We start from the raw sequence: 14,275 nt of genomic DNA, 5'->3' as shown, positions 1-14,275 counted from the left end.
ATGGAGCATTTACACTTGACTTCGGCGTAATGGCGCAAATGATCGGAGATAACATGGGCCCTTGAAAGCGAATTACATTAAGCAGGGGGGGGGGTTGATTGGTTGAGGGTGTGTGTGTGTGTGTGTGTGTGTGTGTGTGTGTGTGTGTGTGTGTGTGGGGGGGGGGGGGGGGGGGGGGGGTGTAGCTTACTGTCGCATACGGAGCCCTTCATCAGACCGGGAGATAATGGAGCACTCAGGCCGCAGCTCCTCATCTGGGCCTCCATGTTAATAGAGCACAAGTTATTCTCGTCACGGCTCCTGGAACAATATTATCCCTGCACACATTCTGTGGAGAGGCAGATCCGTGCTCCCAAATGGCGCTCTTTCTATTAACAGCCAATTAGCGCTCAGCCAGGCCGGCCGGGTCTGCAGAAGCCCGGCTGGGCTAATATTGCCAGATGAATGCCCCGCCTCATCGGCTGAAATGAGGGAGACATGTTGGGAACAGTGAACCTTGTTGTAGCTCCAACAGCTTTCAAATGAAATGATTTCAACGGTCAGCGTTAACGAAAGCCTAAAGGCTCTGGGTGGAATGGAAACATTTGGGGGTGAAGCTGCAACAAGGCTGTTTAGATTCAACAATCTGAAAATAAGCGGTTTTCACTTGCTGGAAGATGATGATGAGATGCTATTGTTGGATTTCTTCTTCGCTTTTTACAAAGTTTGATCAAGTCTCTGGAGTCAGGAGTTATAACCACTCAAAATAGTTATATATTCATTTAACTTTTAAATTATTAAAAATAATAATAATGAATTAAATAAAACAATTAAATAAAAAATATTCCAAAAATAGAAATAAATGTCCAGTTCACTTCCAGCTGATGACCTTCGTCTCTCCCCTCATGTGCCATAACGCTACAGCACTGTCCAATGAAAAACATGGCATCATATTATCCACATGACACGGAGGGAACAATGTTATCTACATTACACGACTTTTATCTACCGCGATGATTGCGGTGACATCCAGAAAAAAACACCGCGCACGCAGCAGCCATGTGTGTGCATGGGAGTGCGGCACCTGCGGGCTGCGGGCACGGAGACAAACAATGTCGCGGGGGGGCAGTAAACAAGCTAAAGGAGAACAGGTTGCCCTTTTCTCCGTGCTGCCCCCTTGCACCTCTCTGCGACATCTGAGCAACCGCCGCACTAACCACAAACACGTTAATTGACGAACGGGAGCTTTATTTAAGGCGCGCCCACGCGGAGGGGGGAGATTAGAGGCGGGAATCGGGAGCGCGGAAGCGCGCGCTAATCGGCTGTCAACAACGTGAGGATATCTTTCTTTTGCTCTCCCCGCCACCGGGGGGATCACCGTGGATTCAGGCAATTTACGGGCCACAAAGGAGCTCGTTTGAGACAGGAAGAGAAGAAAAGAGAGAGGCGGACTTTTGTCTGGCCGATTGAATTGATTGTAAATGGGAGATTAGCGAGGAGCGTCAGCAGCGGCCTATAAGGGCCCGGTCGAGGAGGAGGGAGAGAAAGGGACCAATTAAGTCTACCAAATGTTAACTTACATCAGTTTCCCCTCAGTTTAGCCCACATGAAATTCCAATTAAAGTGTCCTCTTTAGGAGAGGGAGGAGGGGTGACAGTTTGTGTCCTACAACCTGCAGACAACGTTCCCACAACATCTGGTAACATTAGGCTCTGCCGTGCCATGCTCACATGTTGTACCAGTCCTAGTATAGATAATGAATACTTTCATTGATCACTTTATGGAACAAACAGCAGAAATCACATGGCACTAGGTGATCAATACAAACTTATTAGAGAATGGATATCAATCCAATTTTAAACGACAACAAAAGAAGAACTTTTACAGTTCTACGAAAATAAATCATTTCACATGTAGTAAAGTAAAGAAAAGGCCTGTCTACTGAGGTCTACATAACACAAACAATCAATGTGTTAACTTGTTGAGTGTGGAGCTTTTATAATAGTAAAGCGTTTTATGTCTTTGATTATTACAGTCGCCATACAAAGTGTTTGGGTATCGGTGACAGTGTGAAAGGGATGAGTTCAATGTTTATAAGGTTTTATGGAGGCTTATTACAACATTCCTGCATTTTTACCTTTTTGTACAAAGGTGTTGATCAGCCTTTAACCTTTTTTGAGGACATTTCTCCAGAATGTTCTTTGTTACATATATAGTGTGGGTGTAGCATGTTCTATGAATATTGTCCTGATGTGATCTACAGGAAACCATTGAGCAGAACATTTTCTGTTGGTGGTGCGATGCTCTGACAGCAACACAGTGAGGATGTCTTGTGTCCAGAGCACAGGTTTATGGAAGGAGGAAAGGTAAAGTATGAAAGGATGTCTAATTGCTATGTTAGCATGTTTTATGACTGAGCAGTGGTTGTCCTGTAGGCTCTGTAATCTCCATTAATTTTTTAGATTGGCACCTTTTAAGGGTAAATGGTGAAAAGAAAGAAGATATAAAGTTTCAATCCATCAGTTTTATTGTATTCGCTTGTTTTTTTCTGCCAAGCAGCAGATTGCAAAGTTAATATTGAGATACAATTCAGCTTAGAAACCCCCCCCCCACACACACACACACACACACACACACACACACACACACACCCACACAACCCAGCCCTCGTTAGGGGAGCACAATGAGCCTCCAGGATTCATTGTAAAGTGCTGAGGGGTTAATGAGCAGTGGCTTCTCTCCACTCTCTGGCTCTGTTCCTGCTTTAAACAAGAGGCAGTTGAAAGGACGGAGGATGGAGCGGGCGACAATGGAGTTTAGACCTGTTGAGATGTCATGTTTAAAAACACATTTATGTTACATTTCTCATAAGCACGTTTGACATTATGTTTACCAAAGAAGGCGCTGTCATTGACCCTGATTCGGCTTCAAAATTGTAACCAGCAGGCCATGAATGTGGCGGGGCTCAGTGCTGAGGGATCCGGGGTGTGATGCATGGAAATGAGCCACTCAAGAAGCAGCCGAACACACAGATTAAAATGGAACAGCCGCAGCATTCACTCGCACCTCATTTAGATTCTTTTACAGAGTCAACCCGAGGCCTTTCTCCACCAAATACCTCATCAGGATGTCTTAAAGACGGCGGCGAGCAGCTTGTCCCTGGGATGTGCCTACCCGCCTGCCTTGGCATGTCAAGGGCACGGTGGGCCAGGAGTGGCTGTGAGGGGAAGTGATGGGCTGCTGGGAACTGAGCAGGGAGGGAGCTCTCATCGCTGATCTGTTGTAAGACTCCACTCTCTGACCTCCGTCTATCTGGTCTGTAGCTTCAGACAGAGGAGCTGAGGGGAAATCTTCACCTCTCGTGGGTGGAGGAGGAGGAGGAGGAGGAGGAGGGTGAGCCATCACTGACAGTGTATGAACCATTTCTTGACCAAAAAACATCCTAAGATGTACAAGTATTGACTGCTCTACTGTCACATATGTATTTGTAGGGCTGCCTCCTCTTAGTCTATTGATCGACTAAGATTTATTTAGTCAGAAGTCTGTCATGGGCATTTTCCACTGTTTTTATTTTTTATATTTTATAGACTTAATACTTAATTGATCAATTGATAAAAATATGAATATACATAAAATTATAAATAAATACAAAAGAAACTGACATATTGAACAATAACCAAAACTGGCACACATTTTCTTGCACCAGAGAAAATAATTTCAGATGTAATCATTCATATATAGGCGAAAGATTAATCTATCATGAACATCAGAACACGTTAGAACATAACAACTGCTTAGGATGATTGTACAGTATATATGTATGAAAAATAAATTATTATTTTTTTAGCTCCTTTATGATATAATTCTATCTCAGCAAGATGTGCATTTTATCACATTTCATTTGTACTAAATAATATTTTCTAAGGTTTCATTTATAGTTTAAATCATTTTCATGGTGTTTCTAAAAAGTGTATTATCAAACTATTCATTTTGCAGGCTTATACATATGTCAGGACCATGTTTGCATATTGAGAGACCCCACAGGTTGATGGAAATCTATTTCTATCGAGACACACGTCAATCTCTGCAGATTAACACAGAGAAGAAGGGTATGGCAAACAAATCTTTTCATTTGTTCCTCAGCAATAAATCTCCCTCATAGTTACCAGCCCTGTCTTACTGTCTCATTATCTTTTTGACCCGTTTTAATAGTTTTTTTTCTTAAAGCACCTTTTGGCTGTTGGATGTTCCTGTTGTTGCCACGCTGCAAGCCATGAATTTAACGTAGCTATTAACTTTATAAAGAGTTTTTGTAATCCATTATCCTTATTTTCAGTGTTAACACTGAAATTATGGCTCATTTTGTGCATGAAAACATATGGCCATCAGATGTAGTAGGAATGCAAACTTGGCTGGCACGGCCTGCACTGTAAACATGGCCTTAAACACACTGAGTCCCACAGATGAATGCACGAATATTAGATGTGCAATCATATTGGGTTACACTATTGGGTGAACAGTCAGTAACCTTTGGGTCTGCTATTGGACACCACAACAAAATTAAACAGTAATATTTAGTACTATTTATTAGTAAAAAACAAACAAAAAAAGTATGAAATGAAGCCGACAAGACAAATGAACACACACACACACACACACACACACACACACACACACACACACACACACACACACACACACACATCACAGTCTATTCAAATATGCATCTCTTTGTCCAGCTAATTACAAGCAAATTAATTTGATCATCTGCCGCTGCAAAGCAGGGAGCCATTTTCCCCATCACGCTCCGGCTGCACTCGCATCTCCTCTAGTGGCATTAGAGCCGTGTGTCTTTGTCAGGGAGGATCAGTTGATTTGGGGATGTCCGGTGCCACGGCTAATCCTTTTGACCTGACCCGGCCCTGCTGGGAGACGGCCTCTCCTCCTTCACTTCAGGCCACCGTGTGAGTGATGAAGCACTCTGCTCACTCAGACAATTAAAAGACCCCCTCAAACTAAATGAAACTCCACATGATGCTACGAGATGAGCATTCACTATAAAAATAAATAAATAACAGCAACAACATGTTTTTATGCTTAAATAATGCTGATAATACTAAGACTGTAGAAAGGGACTGAAGTCAGACAACCTAGTTGAAAGACAATTATTAAAGCAGTGGTTCTGGGGTTTAATAGAAGTGTAGATTTGAGCTTCTGTAGATAGATCTAGCATCTTTTACCTCACTGATTCTTTATTTTACTTACAGGGATCATCTCTTAATAAATGTACTATATCTGGATTGGTCGCTTTCACATGTGATTGGCAGTTTGTTAGAAACCTTTTCAAGTTGTATTGTCAGGGATTTAACATTTCTGTTGGACAGATCATCTAGGATCACTGATGTTAGGTTTAGTTGAGCCAGGCTAAGCCAACAAGAGCATGACTGAGATGAACTCGCTTAGTGATGAATGAGTTGTGGAAACATTCACTTGCAGGGCAACACATCACAATGATTTTGGTAAAAAAGGTAAACAATGATGACGGCACATGTGTTAAGACTGGCACTTTCGATGTAAACAGAAACATTAAGGATTTAAGAATTAAACACAAATTTATTTCAACAACTACTTATTTTAATTTTGCTTATTGAATCTGTTTTAACAAAAATGTGTAAATAGATTAATTAACAATTACCTCTCATCTTGTAAGGCAAGAGCCTGGAAGACATTCAAATCAGACACTGAACAACGTAAAATAAAAACCCACAATTGTATATAATACGTTTTGGTGTCATCAAGGTAACGTAAGTTGCCGCAAAGTCTCTTGCTTACTTTCCCTCTCGCTCTCTTTTCTAAATGTTTGTATCACTGAATCATTTTCCATTCCACAGAGAAACCTTTGTTCACCAAAGCCTCCGACCCTGATGGTAGAGGATGCTAATGAAGGAGGGTCTGAATGGGGTTTGAGAATCTCTCTTCCTGGCTGCAGGGACTCGTTCAGCATCAGCGCTCTGATGGAGCGGTCCTGGGTTTTGGGTGAGGAGGCAGGCCCTGGCCTCTAGCTGTGCTGGCTTTCTGTTTGGCTCTTCTGAGTGGCTGTCCTGGACCATGAGTAGGGTGTGGGCCTTTACCCAGGAGAAAGTGCTCCCAGGCTGGGAGAGATTCTTCCACAGACGCCCAGTATCTCGTCTAGAACAGAGAAACAACATACACCTTAATGTTACGTCACAAACCTCTTAGTCACCAAACTGACTCCATTATGAAGGTTCAACCCGTTGTCATTCCCAACTTGTCATACAGACGCCTAGTCAGAATGAGGACCTCCGTGTCTGAAGTCTTCATGTCTCAAACCTGCATTCTCTCTAATGTCCATCAGGGGGCGACTCCTCTGGTTGTATAGAAGTCTATGAGACAATGACTCTACTTCTCTCTTGATTTATTACCTTAGTAAACATCGTAAACATGAGTTTATGGTCTCAATCTCTAGTTTCAAGTCTTCTTCAATACAGCATGATGTTCATTTAGTAAATTATGGTCCATTTAGAGTCAAATAGACCATGCTTTAGGGCGGGGCTACACAGTGATTGACAGGTCTCTACCACGGCGTTGTCCAGTTTGAGAGCTTTCTGTGTTTTCATCTCATAACTTTAAACCTTTCAGCGTGTTTTCAGTTCATGAAAGGTAATAGTACTTAGCTCCACCCTCTGATGTCACTCTGGTTACAAAAACCAAGATGGGGACGACCAAAACGCAAACTCAAGGCTTCAAAACTATAGTCGAGGTGACTACGTCCACTTCTTACATACAGTCTATGACCTCTCACACTCAACCATTTACCAAGTGACGTGAGTTAAATCCCAGAGGATTTAAGGTTTATGGCCTGAGGAGACGTTGGGATTGGGACCATGTCTCTAAAAAGCCACACTTCCTGAATCGTCCCTGATGTGTGTGATGTAGTGGACGAGGTGTGATAAGATGTCCCTCTCTGCTGTAAAAGCTAAAGATGTTTTTAACGTGGCACTGCAGCAGTCAAAACCCAATCAGATGTGTGATTACCCGTGTGCTTTTTCTCAAGTAAGAAACCAACTGAAGTGTTTGCTTTGACTGGTATGTGTGATAGTAAAGTGATTAGAGCGTGATAAAGGCCTTCATTAAGAATCAAACACAAGGCGCCGGTGCCATGTGGGAATCCATGCCAAGGCACAATCGATATCAACAAAAGGCGCAAGAACACAAACACAAAATTTGTACGTGTCCTTTCAGCAGCCCACTTAATCCGCAAGTCGATATGAATAGCACCGCACACTCTGACTCCACCAGGCGACTGCAGAAAGACATCCGTGGAAGCACAATCGATACAGCGACTGAAGTGGAATTCAGCAAGCGGAACCCCCCCACCGTGATTCTCTAAGAGAAAAAATGCAGCTCAAGTATATTCAAGTCCAGCCAAGGCAGAATTCTCACATTAGCTCCAGAAAGCTGGTTCTGTTTGAGTGCAGGTAATTTCAAAATAAAAAAAGATTTTTGTGTCGGAAGGGGCTGCAGGAGAGCTGAGAGGTCTGTGATTACAGTGTTAAAGATGAAATGTTACACTTGTGTCGGTGCAGTCCATGGGGAGCCGAGCCAGGCTACCTTAAGGCCAGTGTTGCTGCCTCTTAGTGTACAACATGAAGCCTTCTATTTAATGTAAGGCAACATGACAACCGTGGAGGCCTCTGTGACGGAGGAGACAAAGAGCTGGCAGCCCGGGCTCCTAAGTAGAGGTGACATCCCATGATCAAAGGACAGACTCTGGACTTACAGGCTCACACAGGGTCAGAGGGAAGCCTCAAACAGCGCCACCAGGCACAGTGCTCAGCGGCCGCTCCGATCTCTGAAATCCCAACGAGAGAATATGATACTCTTCAACAATAAACTTCAACGGCCATTTGCAATTTAAATGGCATCGGCAGTTGATACAAATCTGTGATCTCTCCATGCTCCAGATCCAAACAAATGCAACAGACCCAAAGTGTGAAATAAAACGGGCTGCAAAAAACGCAGCACGCCAAAATATTTTCCCTCCTCCATTCTTTCTCTCCCCTTCACTTGCCCCTGCTACACCCGCAGCATATCACTGAATGAAATGCAGCGTGCAATTACCCATTATCCAATCAACTGGAGTCCACACTTAACCATTTGCGCGGCTCTGAGCTCAGCCAATTATCTGTCAGGGCTCTCAGTGGGCTCTCAATAGCCGAACCACATTGCATAATCACATGGCTCCGGATCCACGCTACGCCACCAGGGATGGAGGAGGGCTGGAGGAGAGCCGGGCAGCCGCCTGAGGGGGTCAACGTTGTCGGCGGTGGCTGGCAGGATGAAACGAGGTCTGGTCACTGACAACAGGGGCGACTGGGCTCCAGTAGCCCCGGGGGCCTCGGCCATTAGAATACATAATGCAGGGCTAGTCATTTGGAAGGGCTCCAGATCGTGCTCTTCAAAACCCTTTTAGATAATTCGCTACATGGCGTCTTCATCACCCCTCTCCCCCCCTCCCCCTCCCACCATCCCATCCTGTCACCCGTGATCGGACACACAGCTTTAATACCTCCACCACCCCTATAGCTTCCTTGAATCCTGGCCTTGACCTCACAACACTGTCCTGCCCCTTCACTAAACCAGCACCCCACCACCCAGACTAGTCTCTGGTTAGTTGACCCCCGAGGGCCTGCAGCACTGGGGCCCCAGCTGAGGAGCCCGGGCAGCTGCCAACCACGGGCCACTTCAACCCCGGCTGTCCGGATGATTGCGTTTGTCAAGCCGCCACTCCGCGTCAGCCCAGCGCAGCTCTGATCACTGACAATTAGGGGTTAAAGAGAGAGGGGGGGGGGGGGGGGGGGGGGGGCGACCTGCTGGTTCACCTAGTGAACCAGTAGGTGCCCCGTTTCTTTTGCATATGGTGAGATGTTCCTCTCATTACTCCTCTGTCGGTTCTGTACATCCACACACTACTTCACTCACATCAGCCATTTACAGTGTGCGATGCGTTGCTGTCGTGACCCCCTGTGACATCATGCAATGATGTCAACCAACGGTGCTCAAACAGCTGGAGATGTGCCAGTGCTCTACCCGATTGTGATCTTAGCAATGTAATATTTATTTCAAGACCTCATATTCATATTCAAGAACTCGTGAAAAAAAGAAGTTCATTTATACAAAATAAGCCAAACTTCTTTAATGCATCAATGTTTGATTCCATCAGTACAACAGTCTTAATTTAAAATAAAGAGTCAGTCTCTCAGTGGAATCATATTGTGATCACATGATCATATTGTCAGATCTGGTGTAAAAAAAAACAGCACTGCTTTAAAACATCAGATTGTTTTGTGTGTCATTTTGCTTATATTTTGCCATATCGTGGTGTACAACAATATCATAAATGATCATCATTCCTCTTGCAAATGCAAAAAGTCCAAAGCTATCTTTTCTCATGATAAGCTTTTCCTTTTCTTTTCGAGTGTATGACACTGGCTCCCTCTAGTGGCTGTAAAACCACAAACAGTAAAACCACGCAGCAGAGATTACTAGAGTTAGTGTCACAAAGCCAACATCTTGGTTTCAATACAAATACCATGTTACATTGTCAACAATGCATATATAGTCATGAACTTTATTTTAAAATATATTTTATTTAAAAAAAACAGTGAAGAAAAGTAAAAACTAAGGTCAAAGAAATAAAATAAATGAACGCAAAGATGTGTCTATGATGATGATTTTAAAATAAAAAAGTTACATGTTGCGATCATTAGAAGCAACAACAGCATGTTCTCTTTTTAGATTTTAGAGGAGATCTAAAGTGATCATCGCTCTTCTTCATGCATTGATTTGTAAATCAGTTGCTATGGCAACGACAGTGCATGTACATGAATTTCGATACATTTAAAAAAAAAATAATTTTTAAGTGTTCATCACTAATGACATATGACATAATACATTCATCAACTTCTGAAAAAGAAGCGTGGGGGTTGAATTCAGTGCCGAGGACTCTGAGACGATCACCGTCCACAGCCCACCAAACTGCCTGAGGGAGGAGAAGAAGCTAAGCTAACCCAGCTACGCCACTACCCAGGATGCTGCTGGCTGTCTGGTAGCAGGAAAATAAGATGGATGAAAGCAGCGAGAGGTCAGTGACTGTTGAGCCCACATGTTCACAGAGACCTGGATCCATCGTGGTCCAGGATCAAGCTGCACTTGAGGGGTGGACGTCAGGACAGAGAGCAGGAGGACTCTGTGTTCACATCATGATGCTCGGTGCTCAAACAGTCACAGTTTGAATATTTAATGTGAAGATTTTGGCCATATTATCTGCCCAGATAATTGTTTTGGTTGCTGCTCTTTTCATTCATTATGATGCAAATTCAAACAAATGCACTACAGGAATGTACGACTGTTTTAGTTTAGTTTGTCATGGTTAGGGGTTAGGGTTAGCCTGCCTGCAGCAGAGTTCATACACACTCTTTCACCCTCCTCTCCTTCTCTTGCTTACTTTCCCTCTCGCTCTCTTTTCTAAATGTTTGTATCACTGAATCATTTTCCATTCCACAGAGAAACCTTTGTTCACCAAAGCCTCCGACCCTGATGGTAGAGGATGCTAATGAAGGAGGGTCTGAATGGGGTTTGAGAATCTCTCTTCCTGGCTGCAGGGACTCGTTCAGCATCAGCGCTCTGATGGAGCGGTCCTGGGTTTTGGGCGAGGAGGCAGGCCCTGGCCTCTAGCTGTGCTGGCTTTCTGTTTGGCTCTTCTGAGTGGCTGTCCTGGACCATGAGTAGGGTGTGGGCCTTTACCCAGGAGAAAGTGCTCCCAGGCTGGGAGAGATTCTTCCACAGACGCCCAGTATCTCGTCTAGAACAGAGAAACAACATACACCTTAATGTTACGTCACAAACCTCTTAGTCACCAAACTGACTCCATTATGAAGGTTCAACCCGTTGTCATTCCCAACTTGTCATACAGACGCCTAGTCAGAATGAGGACCTCCGTGTCTGAAGTCTTCATGTCTCAAACCTGCATTCTCTCTAATGTCCATCAGGGGGCGACTCCTCTGGTTGTATAGAAGTCTATGAGACAATGACTCTACTTCTTAGTCCACAAACAAACGAGTGGCATCACAGTTCCTCTGATCAGAGCTTTCTAACACACTGGGTGGAAGTAAACACGTGGTTAAAGCTGTGAGTTCAAACACAAACATTTGCTGAGGCTAAGGTCTCCTGGGTGAAAGTCCTGTGTTTGTTCCATCCTTTTTTTGTCTTATTACTGCGTCACCTGACTTCCAAAGCAGTTGCTCTGGGCGTCTACTATTGATGTGGATAGGTTTACATCCTAGTTATTTGTTGTTAGATTGGACAACCCATAAGTGAGTTAGCAGGACTATATTACAATTTGAATGCGCGGAGCAACAAAACAGGTTGTTTTCTCAGGACACCCCCATTCACTTATTGTTTGTGTTCTGTATTTCTTTTTCCATCAGTGTGAATGAAAAGCTGGCAGCAGATTGTTCAGAGCTTCCCACATGGACTCAGTAGACTAGCATGCTGTTTAAACTGCATCACCACAGAACTGACTCAATGCTTACAAGATAGGGAAAACAAATTGATTTATAAAATACTCAGCAGTCCCATTAGGTATACATGATTTAAATAAGTGGGCTAAAGACAAGAAAGACTTATTAAATAAAAGTAGATATTGCTATCTAGAGGACAAGGGGCTACTGAATCAACAGTTTGCAAATTAGTAGCAAATCCGACCTGAAATGTGAACGTGTGATGCAAGACACTGTCAGAAGTGTGTTACCTCCAGAGCCAGGAGCTGTGGGCGGGGCCGCGGTCCTCCTCTGAGACGCTCTTCTATCTTCTGTAAATCCTGCAGGAACAGTTAATATGCACTCTTTAATCTTCATGCACATCTTAGCCCTACAATTTAGTCAATACTCAATTTATTTTAAGTTACTCCTGCAGCCACCATTTTCAGCCAGCAGAAGATTCTTCTTCTTTTGTTAACTTCTACACAAACTCACAACAGTTCAAACACTGAAACACCAAAAGAAAGAGGGTGAAGGTGTAAGCTATACGACGACTATTTAATCTTCAGTTAATACAATTTGTTTTTTTTGATTGGCTGTAGGTACTGCCACATTTAAAGGTGTTCACTTGGTTAAAGGCGTAAACTATTTTCAGTTGACTCACTAATTAATCAATCAGTGTTGTTTTTTTTTTACTTTTTCAAAAAACGCAGTCAAGGTGTCAATTAAGCACAGTCCATACACGGCCACACAGGAGAGCTTTAACCAACCACAGTGAACGCAGCGTGTGAGTGGACCACAGCTCTGTAACACACTCAGTAACAGTATGGCTCATAGCAGAATGTAGGATCAGCCTGACGACCTGCAGCAGTGAGCTGTTCCTGTGGAGCGCCGCCTCAGACTCCTTCACCTGCTGCCTCCTGTGGATCTTCAGCTGCTCTCTGAGACTCTCCATCTGCTCCAGCAGCTCTGCTCTCCGTCCTAAGCTGATGGCACACACACATGCACGCACGCACGCACGCACGCGCGCACACACACACACACACACACACACACGCCGGAGAAAGCAGCTGTGTCACAAGGATACAGGACTGGTCCAGTTCACACCTACTGCTGGTGATTCTATTACTAGACCATTTCAAATGGTCAAACTATTACACATCTCACGAGGTTGAGGTCGTCACTGATCAGAAGGCCAGTAGTTCGATCCCTTCCTGCTGCAGTCTACAGGTCAAAGTGTCCTGGTAAGATACTCAACTCCAAATTACGCTGTGTGTGTGTGTGTGTGTGTGTGTGTGTGTGTGTGCGTGTGTGTGTGTGTGTGTGTGTGTGAGAGAGTGAGAATGTTCACCTGTCCTGAGCATGAGGCACCTTGTATGACAGCCTCTGCCACCAGTGAATGGGTGTGCTGGCTAGTGTTGAAGACTAAGGAGTATATATGAACGCATTGACATGACGCTAACATTACGGGGGCACAGAGAGCTTGCCTCTGTCGTTTCATTTTCGGAGATGTACTTTTTTTTACACTTTGAAAACAAGTGGAATGACATATCCGACTGAGAATGTATTGCTTTGTTGGCAAATGTGGCAACAGTTGGCAACCGAAGGGGAAAGCCACTCACCGGAAGTACGCCATCTCCACAGTTATTTCAAAAGTAAATGTGAACGTTACCTAAAGTGTTATAGCTAGCTAAGCTAACTGTCTGGACTGGACACTCGTAACGGTACTCGACATGGAGGAATCACAGAGTCAAACTGGCTCAATGTTAGTCAATATTTCTCACATTTCTTCGTGTATCTCAATTAATTCCGTTTCTTGGGGTAAAGACGCCGACATTACTGGTAGAATTAGCCCTTCCACTGATCCTCCGAAGTGCTGTAGCCTATCAAGCTAACAACACTTCGACAGAATATTACCGGAATGCAAGCGATATTTACTTCAAAATAAAAGCGCAAGTTGTTTGGAGGAGAAGTTCGCGTCACCTTTAGAGTTTGTTTGTACTGAAAATGTTGTTTACATCATAATATTATGAATGATATAATATTCAAATATGACTTAAGGTGTATCACTCTGTATTAACACACCTTCTGTTACATTTTCTGAACACATAATGTATTAATATGAAAGTTCTTTTCGGAAGTTGTTCTTACTTTGGAAAGCTGGACACTTTTTGCAGAGCATAGATTGCCGAAGCGTTCGGTAACTATGGTAACCAGACACGAGGTACCTCCTGCCCTCTGCTGGTTCTAATTCAGAAAGCAGTTGATGAATGAGAGGCAAATAGAGATTCCGTTGGGTCTTTACATTTTCTTATTAAGTATATTGTTATCATTCCTTCTCTCCCTGTGTGTGTGTGTGTGTGTGTGTGTGTGTGTGTGTGTGTGTGTGTGTGTGTGCGTGTGCGTGCTTGTCTTCTGTGCTTGTGTGGACCAGTCCTTGGCTAAACACATTTGTTGTGAGGACATTTTTACTTGTGAAGACATTTGGCTGGTCCACACCAGGAAAATGATCGGATGAGCTCCATCGGTTTTAATGAATGATCTGAATTTGAACACTTAATCATACTGCATCATACTGGACTATTACCTCCATTTCCATGTCATTGTTTTTTTTTCATGTTCATATATAATCTTTTGTATATGTATTCATATTTATATTGTACATAGTAGTTACATGTTTATACTTACCTCTGTTCTACTTTGTTGTCCTTGTTTTTTTGTGTTTATTTGTATAT

The 14,275-nt window shown here is 43.5% G+C and overlaps 1 protein-coding gene across 4 annotated transcripts; it reads right to left on the bottom strand.

Annotated features, from left to right (window-relative positions):
* Positions 1–9,199: 9,199 nt before the first annotated feature.
* cep15 (centrosomal protein 15) lies at positions 9,200–13,408 on the bottom strand. Of its 4 annotated transcripts, none has more exons than XM_068711781.1 (4): positions 13,325–13,408; positions 12,403–12,526; positions 11,813–11,881; positions 9,200–10,864 (listed from the first exon to the last, which is right to left on the bottom strand). In XM_068711781.1, exons 1-4 carry the CDS (start codon positions 13,375–13,377, stop codon positions 10,679–10,681), a joined length of 432 nt encoding a protein of 143 aa, XP_068567882.1. In that variant the 5' UTR covers positions 13,378–13,408; the 3' UTR covers positions 9,200–10,678. The 4 variants fall into 4 exon arrangements, with proteins under 4 accessions (XP_068567882.1, XP_068567883.1, XP_068567885.1 ...); XM_068711782.1 differs by having other exon boundaries at positions 13,163–13,404; XM_068711784.1 differs by having other exon boundaries at positions 12,403–12,521; positions 13,325–13,359.
* Between the last annotated feature and the right edge of the window lie 867 nt (positions 13,409–14,275).

The sequence above is a fragment of the Cebidichthys violaceus genome, unplaced genomic scaffold (assembly GCF_023349555.1).
Source record: "Cebidichthys violaceus isolate CVI_PGR_0920_01 unplaced genomic scaffold, fCebVio1.0.p SCAF_17, whole genome shotgun sequence".
Taxonomy (NCBI): Eukaryota; Metazoa; Chordata; class Actinopteri; order Perciformes; family Stichaeidae; genus Cebidichthys; species Cebidichthys violaceus.
Note: the sequence above shows the minus strand (reverse complement) of the source record. Positions and strands in the feature narration are given on the sequence as shown.

Bases quoted from the DNA above. Each gene is read 5' to 3' on its own strand.
- cep15 (XM_068711781.1), bottom strand. From the start codon at position 13,377: ATGTCGGCGTCTTTACCCCAAGAAACGGAATTAATTGAGATACACGAA. The intron at 11,882-12,402 runs GTCGTCAGGCTG...CTGTTCCTGCAG, and splicing joins GGAACAGCTCACTGCTGCAG to GATTTACAGAAGATAGAAGA. The intron at 10,865-11,812 runs GTAACACACTTC...TCTCTGTTCTAG, and splicing joins CACAGCTCCTGGCTCTGGAG to ACGAGATACTGGGCGTCTGT.